We start from the raw sequence: 23,358 nt of genomic DNA on the forward strand, positions 1-23,358 counted from the left end.
AAACCATTCAGTTTTATTAATATATTAAGTTCACACATGGTCTAAATAAACCTTTAACAATCCATCTATGATTCTATATCAAAATACAGATTACAGTAATTCAGAAGAATTCTTGTTCTTTGGATAGAATGATCTGAGAATTGTGATTTTTATGATTTACACAAAGAAGCCTAGTTATTTAGTAAACATGGATGTACAGTAATTTTATAACTTCTTACGGAAGGGTTACCTGTATTTTTCTTAGTTATTGATGAAGATGTATTTGTTTCAAATATGCCAGCTAATATTCATGACTTCTATCTGTTGATTTAATGAATGTTTATCAAGATTTTAATGAATTAACATCCTTTTATCCTTAAAAGCAAATGGTCACAACTATTTAAAATTTACAGTGATCCTCTGTCTTTAATACAAAGAATGATTCCCTAAACACTTAACTAATGGTGATCTATAGGAATGATTTAAATCAATGGCAGATGTCATCTCCATTTAGATTTTCATTGTACATTTTACATTACAGGGTCTTTAAACATCCATGGAGTAGTAAAAATAAATGACTGCTACCTAATATTATTTTCAAATAATCTCAAATAATGCCAATATAAAAAAGGTGCTGATAATAATTACACCTACCCAAACATCATTCCCTGTGATCCTGTGATCAATACAAACAAACAAATTTTATAAGTGTTTTAACTTTAGATTATTTTCTGTAATATTCTCAATTAGAGTAACGCCAGAAGAGTTATTGACTTTAATGCTTTCTACTATGTATTCTGATATTTATTTAGATTTGATCTTTTAAGTACTTTCACATTTTTTTTCATCATTCAAGTTTCTTTCCACTGTGAACTCTTCAGGTGTTTTCTGAAGTATATATTTAGGACTGATGTCTTTCATCACTTATTACATTTGTAGGGTTTCTCTCCACTATGGATTCTCTGATGTTGAGCGAGGTAACAGCTCTGGTTGAAGGCTTTGTCACATTCTCTACATTTGTACGTTTTTTGCTATTATGGTTTTTTTCTACTGTTATTTTCTTATGTTTTTGAGAGCCAGTTAAAGGCTTTGCCACATTTGCTACATTTGTAAGGTTTCTTTCCAGTATGAGATCTTTGCTGAATAAGATATGAATGCTGATTAAAGGTACTGCCACATTCTGTACTTTTGTAAGGCTTCTCTGCAGTGTGAATTATCTGATGCTGCTTAAGATTTGAGCCCTGGGTAAAGGCTTTGCCACATTCTTTACATTTGTATAGTTTCTCCCCAGTATGAATTCTCTGATGTTGAGTATGTTTTGAGCACCATTTGAAGGCTTTTCCACAGTCTTTACATTTATAAAGTTTCCCTCCAGTATGAATTTTCCTTTGTCTACTTAGATTTAATGATTGATTAAAGACTTTCCTACATTTATTACACTTGTAATGTTCCTCTCTAGTATGAATACTCTGATGTTGAGTAAGTTGATGTTGAAGACTGATTAAAACCTTTATCACATTCACTACATTTGTAAGTCTTCTCTCCAATATGAATCCTCTTATATGTAGTAATATCTGAGCTTTGATAAAAGACATTCCTGTGTTTATTACTTTTAGAATGGTTTTCTGAAAATTCAGTGCCCTGATGTTTCATAAGACTTGAGTCTCGGTCAAAGTTATTGTCTGATTCAATGCAGGGATAGCTTGTTGCTCCATTATAAATGCTGTTGTAGTTATTGAAAAATAGAGCTCTTGGTTAAGACCTTACACAGTTTATTGCAGTTTAAATTTCCAAGTCAACAACTTTCATGTTTTCCCAGCAGCATTTTTTGGAATAAATCTTCCGTGCCTACTTTGTGGTCATCAAAATCTGGGTGTCGTAAGAAGACATAGCTGGGTATGTGGCTACTGTCTCCATTCCCTTCACATCCTAGAGATCCTTTTTTTGCTCCAAAAAGGTGACCAGGTCCCTATAGTTCTCTAACATCTGTCCGTGTACAATTCCCATTGATCAAAGTCCAGTCATTCCTCCTCCTCTTGAGAGAAATCTATGGCCACATCTTGGAATGTCAGCAGTCCCTGAGAAGCTGCCATTTCCTCCTGTTCTTCCTCCTGCTCTGGGTTGTTTTTTCATCAATATTATGTTGAAGAAACACATCAGCATCTTGAGAATATACCTTCAAAGGTGTCAGCACATCTCCCTCACCAGCTCCTACCCATAAGCCGAACTTTCATAGTTGACTTTGAAATGCTGAGAAGACCAATCTCTCCCATCCTTTGTCTCAGGAGAAATACAGGAATAACCAGCTCCTGGCCTTTAAAAATGCTTTGCTGAAACCCTTTCAGGAGTTTGGGTTTTTGGGGGCATGAGCCACTGGTCTCCTTGCGTTGCCCTGCAGTAAACCTTTCTCTGCTCCAAACTCCAACACTTAGGTATTATTTGGCTGGGGCTGCGGCCGCAGTGGGTGCCCGCCCCCCACCCCCGGTTTGGGGCACCCCCTCCAGGACCCCCCTAGAGGTGGGGCCATGCATTCTGCTCCCTCCCCCAAGTGACTGCGGGCAGAGAGGCCCCACCCCCACTGCTCCCTCGCCGGGAATGGAGCTGGAGCCCAGGTCCCCGCAGAGCCAGCAAAATGTTTTTAAAAGATAGGCTTTAGGGGCTTCCCTGGTGGCGCAGTGGTTGAGAGTCCGCCTGCCGATGCAGGGGACACGGGTTCGTGCCCCAGTCTGGGAGGATCCCACATGCCGCGGAGCGGCTGGGCCCGTGAGCCATGGCCGTTGGGCCTGCGTGTCCGGAGCCTGTGCTCCGCAACGGGAGAGGCCACAACAGTGAGAGGCCCACATACCGCAAAAAAAAAAAAAAAAAAAAAAGATAGGCTTTAAGGGTAACTTTGGTTTAGAGTCCATACTAATCTTGGTATAACTTAGATCACTGGAAATCCATTTTCCACTTAAAAGAACAATACGTTCTCTGATACACAATTATACTTTCTTCGTGCTTTTGGATTTTGCAGATAATGTTAAAATTTTGGAAATAAACCTTTTTGCAGTGTTAGTTGATGGTGAAAAGTAATCTAGATCATTCATATAGTTTTATTTTTCAGTGGTATGATAGCTTATTTCTTTAATCATAGTACATGTTTGGTTATCTGTCACATAATTGGTTTTTCCCTTGCCAATGGAAGAACAAATTTTACTACCAGGTTAAAGAGCATACATGTCCTTAGAGAAATGGACACCATCTGAGAAACACATGAGATTGGTGCCTACTTTTATCCAGGGGCCAAGTGAATGAGTTTTTACTCCCCAGGAAAACTGTTGTTTTTGGTTTTTGTTGTCATGTTTGTTGTGTTTCATTTTCATCATTATCAGGCTTTTTTTGAATTGCCAAAGTATGCAAGTGTTCTCTATTAGCTTTATGCTAATATGAACATTTGAGAATTTGTTCCTTCAACCATTGCTGTCTCACCTACATACATGCCCATTAACCTGAGACTAATTCATTACGTTTCCTTCCCAGTACAAAAATTTTCTTGCTCCATCTTGTTCAGATGTTAAAATTGTAAATCTGAATTACCTAATATAATCCCCGAATTCTGTCTCCACTAATGGAAATAACATAGGTTTCATATGTTTGCATTCGTATGAACAGCTATTTAAAAATGGACAGTTCAGGTGGCTCTAGGAATTTCTTTTTTCTTTCTTTGCTTATTGCAGTTTACTTCTCTACCCCGCCATAGCTCAAATCAAAGATATGGCTTATTTTAAAACTGGTAGAGGCAAGGAAAACGATGAGAGAATTCTCAGCCACAATTGTTCAAGGGTCAGAGAGTCTGGATTTTCCTCTGAAATGAAATGACTCTTCAGATGTTATTATCATCTCCTTATAACCTTTCTTGTTAAGAGTCTCAAAGGTGGGATGTTCTCTTACCTAGGGAGAATGTTTTCCATATTTGTTTACATTTCTTGGGATTCAACCTCAGTGATTGGGAGCTAAGAAAATACTGGGTTGGCCAAAAAATTTGTTGGGTCTTTTCTGTAAGATGGCTCTAGTAGCGCTTAGTTGTCTTTAACTTCATTTGAAACAATTTTGTTAGACTGTATTGTGACAGCTGTCATATCAACGTGCATTTAAAAAAAGCTTATCAAAATTGGTGAATTTTTGTGTAGCCATTTTAATATTGAAGACGGAAGAAAAACAACATTTTCAGCATATTATGTTTTATTGTTTCAAGAAAGGTAAAAACACAACTGAAATGCAAAAAAAGATTCGTGCAGTGTATGGAGAAGGTGCTGTGACTGATTGAACATGTCAAAAGTGGTTTGCGAAGTTTCATGCTGGAGATTTCTCGCTGGGTGATGCTCCATGGTCGGGTAGACCAGTTGAAGTTGATAGTGATCAAATCAAGAAATCGAGAACAATCAACATTATACCACATGGGAGATAGCCAACATATTCAAAATATCCAAATCAAGCGTTGAAAATCATTTGCACCAGCTTGGTTTTGTTAATCACTTTGATGTTTGGGTTCCACATAAGTGAAAAAAATCTTCTTGACAGTATTTCTGCATGCGATTCCCTACTTAAACGTAACGAAAACATTCTGTTTTTAAAACAAATTGTGACAGGCAATGAAAAGTGGATACTGTACAATAATGTGGAATGGAAAAGATCATGGGGCAGGTGAAATGAACCACCACCAACCACACCTAAGGCCGGTCTTCATCCAAAGAAGGTGATGGGGCCTCCCTGGTGGCGCAGTGGTTGAGAGTCCGCCTGCCGATGCAGGGGATACGGGCTCGTGCCCCGGTCCGGGAGGATCCCATATGCCGCGGAGCGGCTGGGCCCGTGAGCCATGGCCGCTGAGCCTGCGCATCCGGAGCCTGTGCTCCGCAACGGGAGAGGCCACAACAGTGAGAGGCCCGCATACCGCAAAAAAAAAAAAAAAAAAAAAAAAAAAAAAGAAGGTGATGTTGTGTAGATGGTGGGATTGGAAGGGAGTCCTCTATTATGGGCTCCTTCCAGAAAACCAAATGATTAATTCCAACAAGTACTGCTCACAATTAGACCAACTGAAAGCAGCACTCAATGAAAAGCTTCTGGAATTAGTCAACAGAAAATGCATAATCTTCCATCAGGATACCACAAGACCACATGTTTCTTTGATGACCAGGCAAGAACTGTTATGGCTTGGCTGAGTAGTTCTCATTCATCCGCCATATTCACCAGACATTGCACATTCGGATTTCCATTTATTTTGGTCTTTGCAAACTTCTCTTAATGGAAAAAATTTCCATTCCCTGGAAGACTAAAAGGCATCTGGAACAGTTCTTTGCTCAAAAATACAAAAATTTGGGGAAGATGGAATTATGAAGTTGCCTGAAAAATGGCAGAAGGTAGTGGAACAAAAGGGTGACTACGTTGTTCAATAAAGTTCTTGGTGAAAATGAAAAATGTGTCTTTTATTTTTACTTAAAAACCAAAGGAACTGTTTGGCTAATCCAATACCAGTTGTCTTTCTTAGGAATACTACTTGGTTGGGGGAAGGAGAAGCCACATATTACGTGTTTCTTGATGATGGTGATGAAGTTCTATAGTATGATACTTGAGGTATAATATAAGTTAAGTGAAATTATGTGGACTATACTGAGAACATAAACCTGGTATTATAAAATTCTTCCTATGAGAAGTACTAAAAAGTCAACTAAAGTCTAGAATAACACACTTTTACCTTGGGGACCATTTATAAATGGTTGATTGATAAATGCAATGTCTGCATGGAAGAAGAGTTACTTCTGAAACTTTTTTAATGATTGAAGCTGGGAGATACTTCACAGGGGCTCATTTCGTCTCTTTCTTTGTGTATGCTTGGAAATTTTCATAGTAAAGAAATTGTGTTTTATAATAAATGTTATTCATATCTTGTATTTTCTTTTTTTTTATTAGTTGGCATACTTAGGATTTCTGATGCTCTATACATTTGTGGTTCTTGTACAAATGGAACAGTTACCTTCAGTTCAAGAATGGATTGTTATTGCTTATATTTTTACCTATGCTATTGAGAAAGTCCGTGAGGTATGTCTTTAGTTTTTCCTACCAGTAACTTAGTGTATATATGGAGGGTGTTACGTTTTGTTTTGGTTATGTGTGTGGGTATGTGTTATTCATACCCACACACATAACCATGATGTAGGTGAGTATATTCATATACCCACCTACATCACCCAGTAGGTGATGTTATTGAAGTATAGATTGTTTGGTTTTGCTGTTCTAAAAGTGATGGCCAAAGAATAGAGATTGTGTTGTTTACTTTGTCACAATTACAAAGATAATGATTTGTCTCAAAAAATAGATTTGTTTTTGTTTTATTTCCTCAACATTCATATTTATGTTCTTAGCCATTCTCAAAAAGTATTAAGTATACATATAGCCAATCAGGTAGATAAATTATAAGTATATTCTTACTTTGCTCTTAGGTTGTTCTGCTCTAAAGTGTACTGTATTGCCCATTGAATTATCATTTAGATTTAGATCCCTATGTCCCTATGTCTATCAGAGTTTTCAGTTTAAAATTGTAAATTTTCTAATATCCTGATTTTGGAAAAAAAGGTTTTTAAAACATTTTTATACTTTCTGTTTAATCTAGTACCTATATAAATGTTTTATAACACAATTATTTAAATACACGTGAATTATTTCATGTCTCTACATTAAGAGAATACATGAAATTGCAAAAATAGAAGGCATTGTACTTCCCTCCCACTTAGGCATAATAGGAATTTAATAGCTTATGCATTTTAAATGCCTGAGTGCCACAGTCCATATGTTTATGAAATCTGTTGTTTTACTAACATGTTTGAAGAAATTAAGTTGTTAAATTGTGAAAGCAACTTGCATATAATTTTTTTATTCATAAAACAGTTCTGCAAGGATTTATTAGATAGTAATAAAAGTGATTGCCTCTAGTGGGAAGGAGAATTAGTTGGCTAGTGGTGAAGAGTGGAAGGGAGACTTTTCAGTATTTACTTTTGATACACTATGATTTTGAAGCTGTAAATGTATTACCATTCCCCACAAAAAAATTAAAATATTTTTTATATTAAAGAGCTAAGTATAGCTACTTAAACCATTGAGTTGTTTACTTTATGCAAATAAGGCACCTTTGGAAGATCCTACTTGGATATCCTAGTGTTGTTTCAGTGAAAAATAAAACAACTTTTGTTAGGTATCTCACATTCCAAGTCTAGAGAATTGTGTTCTAATCTAGGATTTTCAGTGTCTTAGTTGGATGACCTTGGTTGAGCAGGTCATTTATTTGTGGGTCTTTTTTTTTCTTTTTTTCCCCCTATATATAGAGAATGAGGATGAGAAGTATCTGTCTTTGATATCTTATTGAATTGTTTTGGTGATCAAATGCCAAGACAGTCAAAATACTTTGAAATATTAAATGATATATAAAATTCTGCTCTGACAGTATAATTGAATTCTGGTATATGTTTTAATAGGAAGAAAGTGATGAAACTTTTTTTTTTTTTAAACCTGTAGATCTTTATGTCTGAAGCTGGAAAAATAAGCCAGAAGATTAAAGTGTGGTTTAGTGATTACTTCAATATCAGTGATACAATTGCCATAATTTCTTTCTTCATTGGATTTGGACTAAGATTTGGAGCAAAATGGAACTTTGAGAATGCATATGATAATCATGTTTTTGTGGCTGGAAGATTAATTTACTGTCTTAACATAATATTTTGGTATGTGCGTTTGCTAGATTTTCTAGCTGTAAATCAACAGGCAGGACCTTATGTAATGATGATTGGAAAAATGGTAAGTTGAGAGGTGTCTGATAATACTCATGGGTTTATTGATATTTTTTCTTAAAATCATAAAAATATGTTATTAATATAGTTTTACTTGAACCAGAGAATGATAGTTCATGTTTATTTGCCTTATATTGCAAATAGACCCATTCCTAAGGATATTAGCTTTTTTAAAAAATTATTTATTTATTTATTTTTGGCTGAGTTGGGTCTTTGTTGCTGCGCGTGGTCTTTCTCTAGTTGCAGTGAGCGGGGGCTACTCTTTGTTGTAGTGCGCGGGCTTCTCATTGCGGTGGCTTCTCTTGTTGCAGAGCACGGGCTCTAGGCGTGCGGGCTTCAGTAGTTGTGGCATGTGGGCTCAGTGGTTGTGGCTCACAGGCTCTAGAGTGCAGGCTTAGTAGTTGTGGCTCACAGGCTTCGTTGCTCCGTGGCATGTGGGATCTTCCCGGACCAGGGCTCAAACCTGTGTCCCCTGCATTGGCAGGCGGATTCTTAACCACTGTGCCACCAGGAAAGCCCAGGATATTAACTTTTGAAGAAAATATTTGAGGGGATAAAGTTAGGAAACCTTATTTTATTTGTTTTCTCTTGAAATACTTTAATTTTTAAATGTTACTTGCTAGGGCTATTTGAAAAATATGAACTTGCCAGCTCCAGTCTATGAGTTTCTTTTCATCTTTACTACCACTACCCTAAACGCAATCTGTCATCATCTGGCACTGGCAGTAGTATAGTAATCTGTTTACTCACAAGCACTCTGGCCTGTCTTCAATCTATATTATAGCTAGAGTAATATTTCAAAATGCAAATCTGGATATGTCAGTTCTCCTTCTTAAAAAAATCTTTTAATGATTTTGCATTACTGATGGAAATCAGTGTACTTAATGAAACCCATAAGCCTTGTCCAATTTGACTGTTGCTTTCCTTCCTTTCTTCCTCCCTCCTTCCCTTCTTCTCTCCCTCCCTCCCTTTAAATTTTGAGATAGTTATAGATTAACATGCAGTTGTAAGAAATAATACAGAGCTATTCTGTGTACTCTTTACCTAGTTTTCTCCAGTAGTAACATCTTCCTTGCTTTCTTAAGTCTCACCTCTTAACCATTTTTGACCTCTTATTTGTGTTCTAGTCACACAAACCTTTGTCTTTTTCCTTTAACACAGCCCCTATCAGAGAACCAAGAATAGCTCATGTTCTTTCTGTGTAAAATGATCACCCTCATCTACACTCATATCCTTAGCTTTTTTCATTAATTAACTTAGTTTTGTCCTCCAGATCTTGGCTTTAACGTGGTTTTTTTCAAGGAAGCTTTTTTGATCTTTTTCAACTAGATCAAGTTTATTTGCTGTATAATTTCATGGGACCCATGTTTTTCCCTTCAGAATATTTATCTGTGTCTAAGTGTATTTTAAACTACATTCTTATTGTATTATCTATATTCTCCTCTAGACTTTAAATTCCTTGGAGTAGGAACCTTGTCTGGTGTTGGTCACCTTTATATCTCTAGTATCTCAATACTTATCACTTTAGTAGATTTCTCCTTAGTAAATATTTGTTGGTTTGGTGGATAAAGCCATTTCAAATAGGAAAAAAACAACATAAAAATACTGAACATTAGTTGTATCTTCATAGGTTGGTAGTTAAGATTTTTTCCTCTTATTTTTATATCCTTAGCAGCAGATTATAAACTTAAAAAACTGTAATTGTTCACCAAGTAGTTTTTAATGTTTATTATATTCTCACTGCTATGCAAGACAATGCAGATTGGTTATTAGGATATTGTCCCTGAACTTTGTGAAACCACATTTTTCTTTTTTGACTTTGTCAGTCCTGTAGTTATTTTTAACAGTTGCATAATCTAGCTTGAGGAGCCTATCCTATATAAAGTATTTTAGGAAATTATATGAGATATTAGTAAAACTATCAGTGTGGTTTATTGATTAAGTTAATGAGTAGAGGATATAGGGATTCATGGAAAGAGAGAAATTTGTGGAGGTTTTTATTAAAGCAATGGAATCTGAGCCATTCTTCGAAAGCTTGAGAGAGATGGGAGTAAAAAGGAACAGCCTGACTGGAAATTTTTTTGTGATAAGGTATAGTTTGTTAGCAAATTGGATAGACAGGGCGTAGTAGCTTGGAGTATATAGAACATTGAAAACTAGGATTTTAGAGAAGAAAAATATAGGGGAAACCATTGAAGAGTTTTCCCCCCAATTTTTGATTTTTCTTTTTTTTTTTTTTTTTTTTTGCCACTTAGCAAATATGGGGCCAAATCATTTATTTATTTTTTTTTTATTTATTTTTTTTTTTAATTTTTTTTATTTTTTGCTTTATCACAAATTTAATCAGTTATATGTATACATATGTTCCCATATCCCCTCCCTTTTGCGTCTCCCTCCCACCCTCCCTATCCCACCCCTCCAGGCGGTCACAAAGCACCGAGCTGATCTCCCTGTGCTATGCGGCTGCTTCCCACTAGCTATCTACCTTACGTTTGGTAGTGTATATATGTCCATGCCGCTCTTTCACTTTGTCACAGCTTACCCTTCCCCCTCCCCATATCCTCAAGTCCATTCTCTAGTAGGTCTGTGTCTTTATTCCTGTCTTACCCCTATGTTCTTCATGACCTTTTTTTTTCTTAAATTCCATATATATGTGTCAGCATACAGTATTTGTCTTCCTCTTTCTGACTTACTTCACTCTGTATGACACACTCTAGGTCCATCCACCTCATTACAAATAGCTCAATTTCATTTCTTTTTATGGCTGAGTAATAATATTCCATTGTATATATGTGCCACATCTTCTTTACCCATTCATCCGATGATGGACACTTAGGTTGTTTCCATCTCCGGGCTATTGTAAATAGGGCTGCTATGAACATTTTGGTACATGTCTCTTTTTGAATTATGGTTTTCTCAGGGTATATGCCCAGTAGTGGGATTGCTGGGTCATATGGTAGTTCTATTTGTAGTTTTTTAAGGAACCTCCATACCGTTCTCCATAGTGGCTGTACCAATTCACATTCCCACCAGCAGTGCAAGAGTGTTCCCTTTTTTCCACACCCTCTCCAGCATTTATTGTTTCTAGATTTTTTGATGATGGCCATTCTGACTGGTGTGAGATGATATCTCATTGTAGTTTTGATTTGCATTTCTCTAATGAGTAAAGATGTTGAGCATCCTTTCATGTGTTTGTTGGCAGTCTGTATATCTTCTGTGGAGAAATGTCTATTTAGGTCTTCTGCCCATTTTTGGATTGGGTTGTTTGTTTTTTTGTTATTGAGCTGCATGAGCTGCTTATAAATTTTGGAGATTAATCCTTTGTCAGTTGCTTCATTTGCAAATATTTTCTCCCATTCTGAGGGTTGTCTTTTGGTCTTGTTTATGGTTTCCTTTGCTGTGCAAAAGCTTTTAAGTTTCATTAGGTCCCATGTGTTTATTTTTGTCTTTATTTCCATTTCTCTAGGAGGTGGGTCCAAAAGGATCTTGCTGTGATTTATGTCATAGAGTGTTCTGCCTATGTTTTCCTCTAAGAGTTTGATAGTGTCTGGCCTTACATTTAGGTCTTTAATCCATTTTGAGCTTATTTTTGTGTATGGTGTTAGGGAGTGATCTAATCTCATACTTTTACATGTCCCTATCCAGTTTTCCCAGCACCACTTATTGAAGAGACTGTCCTTTCTCCACTGTACATTCCTGCCTCCTTTATCAAAGATAAGGTGACCATATGTCCGTGGATTTATCTCTGGGCTTTCTATCCTGTTCCATTGATCTATCTTTCTGTTTTTGTGCCAGTACCATACTGTCTTGATTACTGTAGCTTTGTAGTATAGTCTGAAGTCAGGGAGCCTGATTCCTCCAGCTCCGCTTTTCGTTCTCAAGATTGCTTTGGCTATTCGGGGTCTTTTGTGTTTCCATACAAATTGTGAAATTTTTTGTTCTAGTTCTGTGAAAAATGCCAGTGGTAGTTTGATAGGGATTGCATTGAATCTGTAGATTGCTTTGGGTAGTAGAGTCATTTTCACAATGTTGATTCTTCCAATCCAAGAACATGGTACATCTCTCCATCTATTTGTATCATCTTTAATTTCTTTCATCAGTGTCTTATAATTTTACCATAAAAGAAATAGGTTGACATTTCTCTGTCTTTCCTTATCATCTTGGAGTGACTTTTCAGTGCATGGATATTGAAAGCAGCTAGTCAGATTGTTCATTATGATGATTTTCAACCAGTGGGGCAGTCTGAAAAAGTCTCACAAGGGTTCCTCATGCTCAATTCCAACCCACCACACTAATCTTGTCCCTTATTAATGCACTTTGCAAGATAATGCTAACTAAACAAATACTGTCAGTGCTTTATGTCTTTAGGTACCTCTTTCCTCCTATCTTTACTGATCCAGACTGTTTTTAAAATTTATATCCAGAACATCTAATCTTTTCCTGATACAATATGCCCAATATTTTGCTCTTTCCCATAGGCTTAACCAACTGGCAAGTTTTGTTTTTTAAATACAGATGTCAGGTTTAATGTGCAATTTTTTATGCACTGAGCTGAAAAAATCTAAAATGTACTGGGCCTACTCCTGCCATAAATTACTTTCAGTTTTCAGTTGAAAAAGGCAAACTCTATTATGCTTCTGTTGCTTTTGTGAAAGTAACTTTTCTTTCCTTATTCTAAAATTACTATTCATTGTAGAAAATTTTAGTAAGTGCAGACAAACTACCCTACAGAGACATCCAGTATTAACAGTTTGATGTATACCTTTCCATCCTTCAAGACATATATATGAATACGTGTGTTTGTGTTAAACTTCACACGAATAAATGTATATAATAGTTTTATCGAAATGGACTCATTATGTGTATGCTGTTTCTCAGTTCTTTTTAAAATTGGTCTTCTAGATTAAATTTATCTTTTAAGTAACCCCACTAGCTCACAGGATTATCAGCATTGCTTTGCATCATGAGACAAAATTTTTACATTTTTTGAATACACAGTTTCATTATTATACTTGATTTTCCACACTACACATTTTCCCTCTAGGAGAGTGTATCCTACTCTCCCCAGTTAAGAATTACTGGTTTATTATTTGTCACATCAAAGAAGTACTTTATATTCATCCATTTTGCATTCTTTCATGAAGTAGTGATATTTCCAGGAAAAGTTAGGGGAGTTAAGGTTTTGGGCGAGGAACTGGTTTTAGCCTAATGTTTTAGGGCAAAAAACTGCTCTAGCTCTCATTGTCTACCAGATTATTTAGTGACTTAGTGTTATTGGGTTAATTTAATGGTGATATACAGTAAATGGAAGGTGCAGGAAGTATAAAAGTGAACAATCTTAATAACAGATGGAGATGGGAAAAGTAAGGAAGCCAAGAGAAAGTGGAGCTGTCTGGATTTCCATCTGAATCTTACCTCTAATGTACTCCCAACCCTCCCACCGGTTCTCCCATCCCAATTATAGGGAGCTGAAATATATATTTAATTTTCTTCTTTATCTTTGATCTTCTTTAGAACCACCCTCCACCAGGATTATGTCTTTCCCCTTGTCAACCATTTATTTATCATATCATTATCTTTTTTCTCCTAGTGCCATCTTCCCTTTCAGCCTCCTTCAGTACTCTCAGATGGTTAATGTTCTAATTATCTGCTTAAAGTAGATGCTGCAAAGTATAAGAAATCCTTCATTAAAGTATACCTTTAATGAATAAAGGAGATGAATTTTATAGTATGTAGTAGATTCCTAGAGTAACTTAACATTTTTTAATCATTGGATATCTGTCATATGCTATGCATTATACTAAGCTGAGACTACAAAGATGAATAAGACGTGGTCCAGATCCTCATGGAATTCACAGTCTAGTATATAAGACAAGCACGTGAGCAGATAGAGAAAGATATGGTAAACTGTTTTGTGAAGACAAAGCTTTCACAAGGAACATGGTATTTGAAAAAAGTTTAGAAAATAGGTAGGAATTTTTCCTGAGCAGGGAATTTCTAATCAGAGAAAACAGCTTCGTATCTTTCATAAAGATATGAAAGATTAAAGTAGAAGAAATCTTCACATTTGACATCTTTAATAGAGATCAGACTAATGAAAATTACATGGTAAATGCTGAACTCGTCCTACTCCATATACCTATACATTCAAGCTAGGAACCCTCATTTTAGATATAAGAAATGGGATATTCAGATATTTTAATTAGTTAAATTTAGGTCAAATATAAGGAAGATTGTCAAATAGGCTTTATGCGAAAGGTATGAAATCCAGAGACCTCTGAATCATCAGCCAACAGACCTTGAATAATTTTAGAATATTTCAGGCTTGGGTTTTGATTTGAATTTTTGAGTTGGGCTTTTTCTTTAGTTAATTTAGATTCCAAATTACAGCAAATGCCGCGAATAATGTTTTGATGAATTATTTGTCTTTTAAAAATCTTTTATCCCAAGATTTTGTTTATTGAAAACATACATTCTCTTAGTAGTTCTCTTAAGTGGTCAAATAAGGCATTATTTAACCATTTTACAAAGAAAAAAACTGAATCTTGGGGGGTGTATGGGATTTTTTTATTGTAAGTCACAGGGACTGAACTCTAAATTAATTTAAAAAAAATTTATTGGCAGATCTAACAATTTTAAAGGTAAAACATCAAGACTAAATGATTATATATAAATATTTTATAATTTCTACATCTAGTCTAGACTTACTGTCCTCTTTACTTTTCACAGTCCTGCCTTCCATTTCTACTCTCACTATATACTTGTTCAAAGCATGAAAATGTCTTAGTAATTTCTTTTAGATTGATTTATTACTGCAATTATTGTTAGTTCATAGTAGATTAAAGTACAGATTTATTGTAAATGTAGTCTCTTGATCTCCATGGGATTTTCCCCTTAGATTATTATTTGTGGATGAATATTATTACATATTACTAGAGTGACACTACATTCACTTTCTTAGATGTAAGTGCTGAACACTTGTACACATAAATAAGTGGATAGAAATTGAAGTTTCATTATAGCATTTCACTTAATTCTTTGAATTCCTGAGTAATGATGTCAACATTCACATTGTGATTTAGCAATAAAAATTGTTTTTTAATGATTTATTATGTGATAGCTCAGTTAGGCTCTTTTTCAATTTTGTTGAAATTAAAGAATTGCAAACTACGTGACTTGCAAAAGAATCTGTTAACCAGATACACGGGTATCACTTATTTTTTCAACACCCATACTGATAATTCAGTTTGTTGTTTTATTTACCTCGTAGGAGGTTTTCACAGCCCAGGAGACAAGGCACCATGGTAGGGTTCAGGATGGGTGAGAAGAATGCCTTTCTTTTGTGAAGTGGGCAAAAGATACTATCAAAGGAAGGTAGAAAAGATAGTCTGCACCTCCTGTATAAGAACAGAGCAGTTTTAGAAAAGAACTCTCATGGAAATTGGTTCCCTGAATCTGCCCCTTATGTCTGTACTTCTTTAAAATCTTCATGGACATGAGATAGGCAGACTCCAGTTTGAGCCTGTGATATGGTTCATTATGTAGAAGATGCCTATGACTTACCTGATGTTACAGATCAGTTTTTACATAATTTCCTGGATGTTAAGGTTTATGTAGTGATGAGGTTTCCTGAATGCTAATGCTAGGAATAAAAAGAAACTGAAAGATTCAAGTTATCTCTTGGAACATTAGAAACTGTTTTTTAAGATGAAGGATCTTTATGTTTAAATTCCCATGTATTTTAACAGTGTTCATTTTTTAACAGGTGGCCAATATGTTCTACATTGTAGTGATTATGGCTCTTGTATTACTTAGTTTTGGTGTTCCCAGAAAGGCAATACTTTATCCTCGCGAAGCACCATCTTGGACTCTTGCTAAAGACATAGTTTTTCATCCATACTGGATGATTTTTGGTGAAGTTTATGCATATGAAATTGATGGTAAGGATTTATATGTACAGATATATCTTTTGGTTATTTCATATTTCAAAGTCAAAATTGCATTATAGTAATATTACAAATTTTCACAAATCAAACTGTTAACCACCCTAAGTCCTCCCATGATATATTAGTTAATCCCAGAAGAAACATAACAAAAATTAATTGAAAAAAAGTATTTCAGAATTTTTTTTAGCTGCAAATAATGGAATCTGGCCTAAACCGGCTTACACAATAAGGACATATATTAGCTCACATAACAGAAAGTTCAGAGGTACAGTGGTCTTTGGGATTGGTTAATTCATGCTAAGGACACATTCTTTTTCATCCCAGTCCTCTGTAATATGTGTCTGATTCATACAGGTTTTCCTTTACAGTTGTAGGACTGTCACAAGCAACAGGAGAAAAGAGACACTGTTTTCCATTGGTTCTCTTCAGGGGAAAAAGTCCCTTTACCAGATGCCTTCTATTGAACCTATTTTTAAATCTCCTTAGCTCAAATTGGCTTCAGTCTGCCTGTCTCTAAACAGGGCAAGGGTAATGGAATTACACTGATTAGTTGGATTGTATATACTCTTTTTTTTTTGCCGTACGCGAGCCTCTCACTGTTGTGGCCTCTTCCGTTGCGGAGCACAGGCTCTGGACGCACAGGCTCAGCGGACATGGCTCACGGGCCCAGCCGCTCCGTGGCATGTGGGATCTTCCCGAACCGGGGCACGAACCCGTGACCCCTGCATCGTCAGGCAGACTCTCAACCACTGCGCCACCAGGGAAGCCCGGATTGTATATACTCTTGAATTGTAAAATTCAACTCTGAATACATTCTCTGCATAAAGCTATTCTATTGTTTTAGTTAAAAAGACTAGATAACTTGTGGACATAGTTGATACTGCCAACTTGCAAGGATGTTCTTCTGACCTTCACATTGAGTTATAGAATCTTTATTTTGTTAGTTTGCTCATGATCTCTCTTGCTCTCTCTCTCCCATCTTACTTTACTCCTCCATCACCCCCATTCTGTGTTGCTCCTTACCCACCTGTTTATAGGTGATTAGATCAGGGAATGGTCACATAGTAGTCATCAGTTGTTACGAGATGTTGGTTAAAACAGTGAGGTTTTACCAGCCTGGTAAAATTTTGTGTTTAATGGCTTCCTGTTTAGTGTCATTTCCAGGTTTTTATTGTCTACTTTTTCTTATGTGGCTCTAGATTAGTTACAAAGCATTGGATATAGTTTTTTACTCTCCTGCGTTCTCTTTCTTGGGTATTTGCTTCATCAAGCTAATCTGAATAGAGTGGAAATAGATTCATAAAATTTTATAGGAGTGAAAGGACCTTATGCATCCGTTTGCCCGTAAAACCATTTTATGTGAAAGGAATGATACAGCCATGATGAGAATTTCAATGATGTATATTTTTTAAATGCTTACAAAACACCAGGTGCTAAGTGTATTATAAATATTTGTATAAAACTTGTCACTAATTCAAGATTATTTAATTCAAATCCTTGCCCTACTTGAATTTATTTTACTTTATTCCTCGTAACTCTGTGGTGGCTATTAAAGCTCTTCCCTTCCTTAATTCAGCTGTGTTATGGCTTCAGAAACATTCCAGATGGAGGCAATGAAATGCAAGGAATTCAAATCTAATCATTGTATATTTAAGAGGCACTTTAACCATTCCTTCAGCCCTCCTTTGTGGCATAATAAGCTAAAGTCAGTAATCATTATGTTTGTAGATTTACTATGAGTTTATCATACTCTTTTTTGGTTCAGTTATTTTTCTTATAGAAATGTGTGGCTGAATCTGGGAGTTTTATTCTTCTTAATGCTCCTCTGGCTAAACCCTACCTTGGAGGGTAGACATAATACAGAAATATATACTTCTTTGTGTGGAGTAGAGTCATAGAATAGTACCCACATCCTTCACAAAATTCTTCTCTTTTGGAATACTCTTAAGTTGGTGTTTGTATGGCTGCCTGCCCAGAAGCTTTTGCTAGAATCTGTGAAACAGATATGTACATAATCAAAACTTCCTTCAAACAAATGTACACAGATATTGACTAGAAGCAGTAACTGGTAAATTACTGTTTTAATTTTTTTTTTTTTTCTTTCTCAAGTTTGTGCAAAGGATTCCACTATCACTGAAATCTGTGGTCCTGGGACATGGTTGACTCCATTTCTTCAAGCAGTCTACCTCTTTGTACAGTATATCATTATGGTCAATCTTCTTATTGCATTTTTCAAGTAAGAATTTTATTTGGTTGCTTATTGTAGTGTGATCACTTAATATATAGTTCTCTTTTTTTTTTTTTTTTTTTACAGTACGCGGGCCTCTCACCGCTGTGGCTCTCCCGTTGCGGAGCACAGGCTCCGGACGCGCAGGCTCAGCGGCCATGGCTCACGGGCCCAGCCGCTCCACGGCATGCGGGATCTTCCCAGATCGGGGCACGAACCCTCGTCCCCTGCATCGGCAGGCGGACTCTCAACCACTGCGCCACCAGGGAAGCCCTATAGTTCTCTTTTTGAAGGAACTATACAAAATTTAAAATATAAAGATTTTATTGAGGCTTAAACTACTAAAAATTATTTTTGAAAATTGCAAATAAGAAAGCATGCATTTTCAAAATCAAATTCTAAATTTGAGACTCTGTCTTTCAACATGCTGTTCTTTTATAAATTTAATCTTTATTTGGTATTTATTACAAGGTGGCCAGGGAATATACATGCAGTGTACAAAACAGAAAGGCAAATAGAAAATTCTTCAGTAATCCCATTCTTAGTATTTTGGTATACATCCTTTTTATCTTTTATATATATGAACCACTTTTTCTTTTCAAAAATAATGTTTTTATATTTTGTATACTGTTTTTAACTAAGCAAAACATGAATATTATCCTACATTAATAAATATCCCTCTCCAGTTTTTTAATGACTACCTCATATTCCATGATATAGACTGTAATTTTTAAGCCAATGTGTTATATTGCTCCATTCGATTGTTTATAATTTTTTGTTCCCCAAAACCATATTGTGGTTAAATTTTTTATTAATCCTTATGTATTTCCTTAGAGTGTTTTCCTAAAAGTAGAACTATTCAATATATGTATATTTCGGACTTCTTCTATTTAAGTCAGAATAGGCCTGTGTCTCCAAATCTCTGCTAACAGTAGGTATTATCTTTTTAATGGTTGCTAATTTGACAGTACATAAGAGTCTTGTTTTTATTTGCACTTATTTTGTTACTACTCAGATTGAATATTTTCTTCTGTTTTTGTCATTTATATATAACTTAAAAAGCTTAAAGTCATATTTTCTGCCTATTTTTCTGGGAGTTTATAATTAAGACCCTCAACAATATCAAACTTTGCCTTATACTGTTGCATGTATTTTTTTCCAGTTTCGCATTTGCCTTTTAGTCTTGTTTATGGTGGGGTACTCCTTTGAATCCTTGTTTAGAGCAGAATTACAATAAAATTTTAGTATTTAAAACTTTAAAATGTGATTAGCTAAGTTTGTTTATTTTTATTCTTTGTTATTCAAGCAATGTGTATTTACAAGTGAAGGCAATTTCCAATATTGTATGGAAGTACCAACGTTATCATTTTATTATGGCTTATCATGAGAAACCAGTTCTGCCTCCGCCACTTATCATTCTCAGCCATATAGTTTCTCTGTTTTGCTGCATATGTAAAAGAAGAAAAAAGGACAAGACTTCGGATGGACCAAGTAAGTAAAATATATTAAGGCAAATGTTTTTATTTTATCACTTATCAGTATTACACTGAAAGCTAAGTATTTTTTAAATAAATTATTTATTTATTTATCTTTGGCTGCATTGGGTCTTTGTTGCACGCGGGCTTTCTCTAGTTGCGGTGAAGTGGGGCTAACTCTTTGTTGCGGTGTGCCGGCTTCTCATTGTGGTGGCTTCTCTTGTTGTGGAGCACAGGCTCTCGGCACGCGGCCTCTAGAGTGCAGGCCCAGTAGTTGTGGCACACGGGCTTAATTGCTCTGCGGCATGTGGGATCTTCCCAGACCAGGGCTTGAACCTGTGTCCCCTGCATTGGCAGACAGATTCTTAACCGTTGCGCCACCAAGGAAGTCCCTGAAAGCTAAGTATTAATTTTATTAGGAAGACTTAACTGGTTAATGTTATTGTAAAGGCTTTTGTTGAATTTGCCTAAACATAAAAGAATTTAAAGTGCAATATGGTTATCTATAAAAGTAAATTTAGTATTAAACTTCCTTTTTGGTATGGCATCTCAATTCGGTTTTGTTAAAATGCTAGTGTAAACCATAACACTTGCCGTTCTACAAACCATTTTGACTGCTGTGTAAACAATAACACTTTTAGTACATTCTGTATACTACGTGAGACATAATAAACTCTGCCTAAAATTTTACAGTGGCTTTTTATTCTACCAAATCAGTTCTTATATTCTTCTACCTGGATATGCGAAGGAGAGGTGTGAGAGATACATGGGGAAGGGTATTTTATAGGAAAAGGAGATTAGAAAAGGAGGAAGTACTGGAAGCTATTCTTCCAACATCACACTGTGAGTGAAGAAAGAAGTAGAAATACTTGTTTAGGGCTTTAGAAACACACCAGTAAAAAGAGAAAAAAAATTGCAGATGATTTACATAGCCTTATGAACTCTAAATAACATAGAACTCATGAGCTAAAGTTTATCTTGATGTCTCTGTTGATATTTTTTTTCTTTTCCCTCCTTAGAACTTTTTTTAACAGAAGAAGATCAAAAGAAACTTCATGATTTTGAAGAGCAGTGTGTTGAGATGTATTTTAATGAAAAAGATGACAAATTCCATTCTGGGAGTGAAGAGAGAATTCGTGTCACTTTTGAAAGGTTCAGAAACTCTTTAATTATAACTGATTTTATGTCAGAGTGGGTTCTCTTAGTTATGTCTCTTACGCATGGTCATTGTTCAATTTATGTTTGTCAAGTAAGTTTAGTAATGGTTTTACATAATATATTGGGAGACAGTTCAGTTCTTTACTTCTAAGAATTCATGTTAGTCAGTCAGTCAGTCTCTTAACTGTTTTTTGACCCTTGTTACAGAGGGCAGAAAAGAGTTGGTGGAGAAAAGTTAAACTGTCTTAATTATTTTAAAACATGTTTCTTTGCATTACTTTTGCTACGTTCTAAAAGTATATGGTATTTGTGTAGGTACAATAATGGTAATAGTTTATGTGTATGTAGCTGAATACACAGTTTTGTGTTACTCTGATGGGGGAATAAATAGCCTATGGTACAAAAGTGTGTTTTAAAATCTTATATTTTTATTATAATAGAATTAGCACTTGATCTTTTTTTAATATTTATTTATTTATTTATTTATTTATTTTTGACCGTGTTGGGTCTTAGTTCCGGCGCACGAACTCTTTGTTGCAGTGTGCAGGCTTCTGCCTGGTTGTGGCATGTGGCCTTCTTTCTAATTGGGGCGTGCGGGCTCAGTCGTTGTGGTGCGTGGGCTCCAGAGCTTGTGGGCTCAGTAGTTGCAGCACACGGGCTTAGTTGCCCCACAGCACGTGGGATCTTAATTACCTGACCAGGGATCGAACCTGTGTCCCCTGCATTGGCAGGTGGATATTTCAAAACCATTAATTTTTAACATATGTAAAACTCCTGTGTTTCCCTTACAGAGTGGAGCAGATGTCCATTCAGATTAAAGAAGTTGGAGATCGTGTCAACTATATCAAAAGATCATTACAATCATTAGATTCTCAAATTGGCCATTTGCAAGATCTTTCGGCCCTGACTGTAGATACGTTAAAAACACTCACTGCCCAGAAAGCTTCAGAAGCTAGCAAAGTTCACAATGAAATCACACGAGAATTGAGCATTTCCAAACATTTGGCTCAAAACCTTATTGATGATGGTCCTGTAAGACCTTCTGTATGGAAAAAGCACAGTGTTGTAAATACACTTAGCTCCTCTCTTCCTCAAGGTGGTCTTGAAAGTAATAATCCTTTTCTTTGTAATATTTTTATGAAAGATGAAAAAGATTCCCAATCTAACATATCTGGTCAGGATTTACCTGTAATACCCCAGAGAAAAGAATTCAATTTTCCAGAGGCTGGTTCCTCTTGTGGTGCCTTATTCCCAAGTGCTGTCTCTCCTCCAGAACTGCGACAGAGACAACATGGAGTGGAAACCTTAAAAATGTTTAGTAAAAATCAAAAATCAGGCGGTTCATCTAATAGTATACCACATCTATCATCCCCACCAACCAAATTTTTTGTTAGTACACCATCCCAACCAAGTTGCAAAAGCCACTTGGAAACTATAACCAAAGATCAAGAAACTGTTTGTTCTAAAGCTGCAGAAGGAGCTAATGTAGAATTTGGAGCATTTGTAGGTAAGTTTGGCAAACTGATATTTGTATATCAACATTATTTATTTTTAATTATAATTATCACCTTAGAAATAAAAATAAATTGCTAATTAATAAAATCATGTACTTGTGTGACAAGTGGACTACATTTTCATAGAGTATAGTTCTAAAAATTTTTTAAGGAGTCAGAAGTCGGGGAAGTAGGTTGAATTGGGCTATACTAGTTATATTAGCACATACCTCTTTGGTGCAACTTACTATAATAACAATTGTATGGAAAACTTATTTGGACTCTGTCTTTTGAATTTAAGCATAGTCTCTTGAATTTGATCAACTTTTGTTGAAAGAACTTTAATGATGTGTAAGTGTTGCAAGACAAAGGTATAGGGAAGGCTGGAAGTAACTGGAAAAGAGCAGTGTTTTATAAATAGGCTGACCATATAGTGTTTCATCCAAACCAGTACACTTTTGAGAGTGAAAGGGTGTGTTACTAATATTTACATTAGGATAATAGGGAAAGCCAAGACTCTACTTGGAAAATGAGTATTTATGGTCAACCCATTTATATACCCAGAGATCATTTCAGAAAGGAATGATTCATTCTTATACCTCACCTCAAGTAAAATAAGGACTGAAAATATATTTATTTTGGCAATGATAACATGTTATAACCTTGGTGAAAACTGTTTCAGTGAAGGAAGTGATAGAGGAAGAAGCCTGATTATAGTGAAATAAAGTACAAATGGGAGGAGTGAATGTAGAGAGTGACTGGGGGGGCGACTCTTAAAAGCTTGTCAATGAAGGCAAAAAGAAAGAACTAATATTGTGGTTTGTATGTTTAAGGTTTTATTTGTTTTGTTTTTAATGATGATATTATTTAAATGTTGACATTATGCCACATGGAAGGAAAAGTTCAAGAGGGAATGCTTTGTAGAGCTAGCTAAGCCTCAAATATTTGTAGAATATAGTGTTCTAACAGCTTTCCTCTTAGATTATTAAAGATAAAAGTATTTAACAGGGGCTTCCCTGGTGGCACAGTGGTTGAGAGTCCGCCTGCCGATGCAGGGGACACGGGTTCGTGCCCCGGTCCGGGAAGATCCCACATGCCGCAGAGTGGCTAGGCCCGTGAGCCATGGCTGCTGAGCCTGTGCGTCCGGAGCCTGTGCTCCGCAACGGGAGAGGCCACAACAGTGAGAGGCCCGTGTACTGCAAAAAAAAAAAAAAAAAAAAAAGTATTTAACAAAGAATTCTTAGAAAACAACTTGGGTTGTTC

General features: G+C 35.9%; 1 protein-coding gene across 1 annotated transcript in view; it reads left to right on the plus strand.

Moving 5' to 3' along the window:
• The window catches only part of TRPM7 (transient receptor potential cation channel subfamily M member 7), a gene marked incomplete at both ends in the record, with an annotated part of 85,377 nt that overhangs the window by 30,526 nt on the left and 31,493 nt on the right, over window positions 1-23,358 (plus strand). The window contains 5 exons of the mRNA XM_079699116.1: window positions 5,926-6,054; window positions 7,525-7,803; window positions 15,562-15,736; window positions 20,464-20,596; window positions 21,394-22,109. Of these exons, the coding sequence (XP_079555242.1) occupies window positions 5,926-6,054; window positions 7,525-7,803; window positions 15,562-15,736; window positions 20,464-20,596; window positions 21,394-22,109 (1,432 nt within the window). The remainder of the gene's footprint in view (window positions 1-5,925; window positions 6,055-7,524; window positions 7,804-15,561; window positions 15,737-20,463; window positions 20,597-21,393; window positions 22,110-23,358) is intronic.

The sequence above is a fragment of the Hyperoodon ampullatus genome (assembly GCF_949752795.1).
Source record: "Hyperoodon ampullatus genome assembly, chromosome: 3".
NCBI classification, from domain to species: Eukaryota; Metazoa; Chordata; class Mammalia; order Artiodactyla; family Ziphiidae; genus Hyperoodon; species Hyperoodon ampullatus.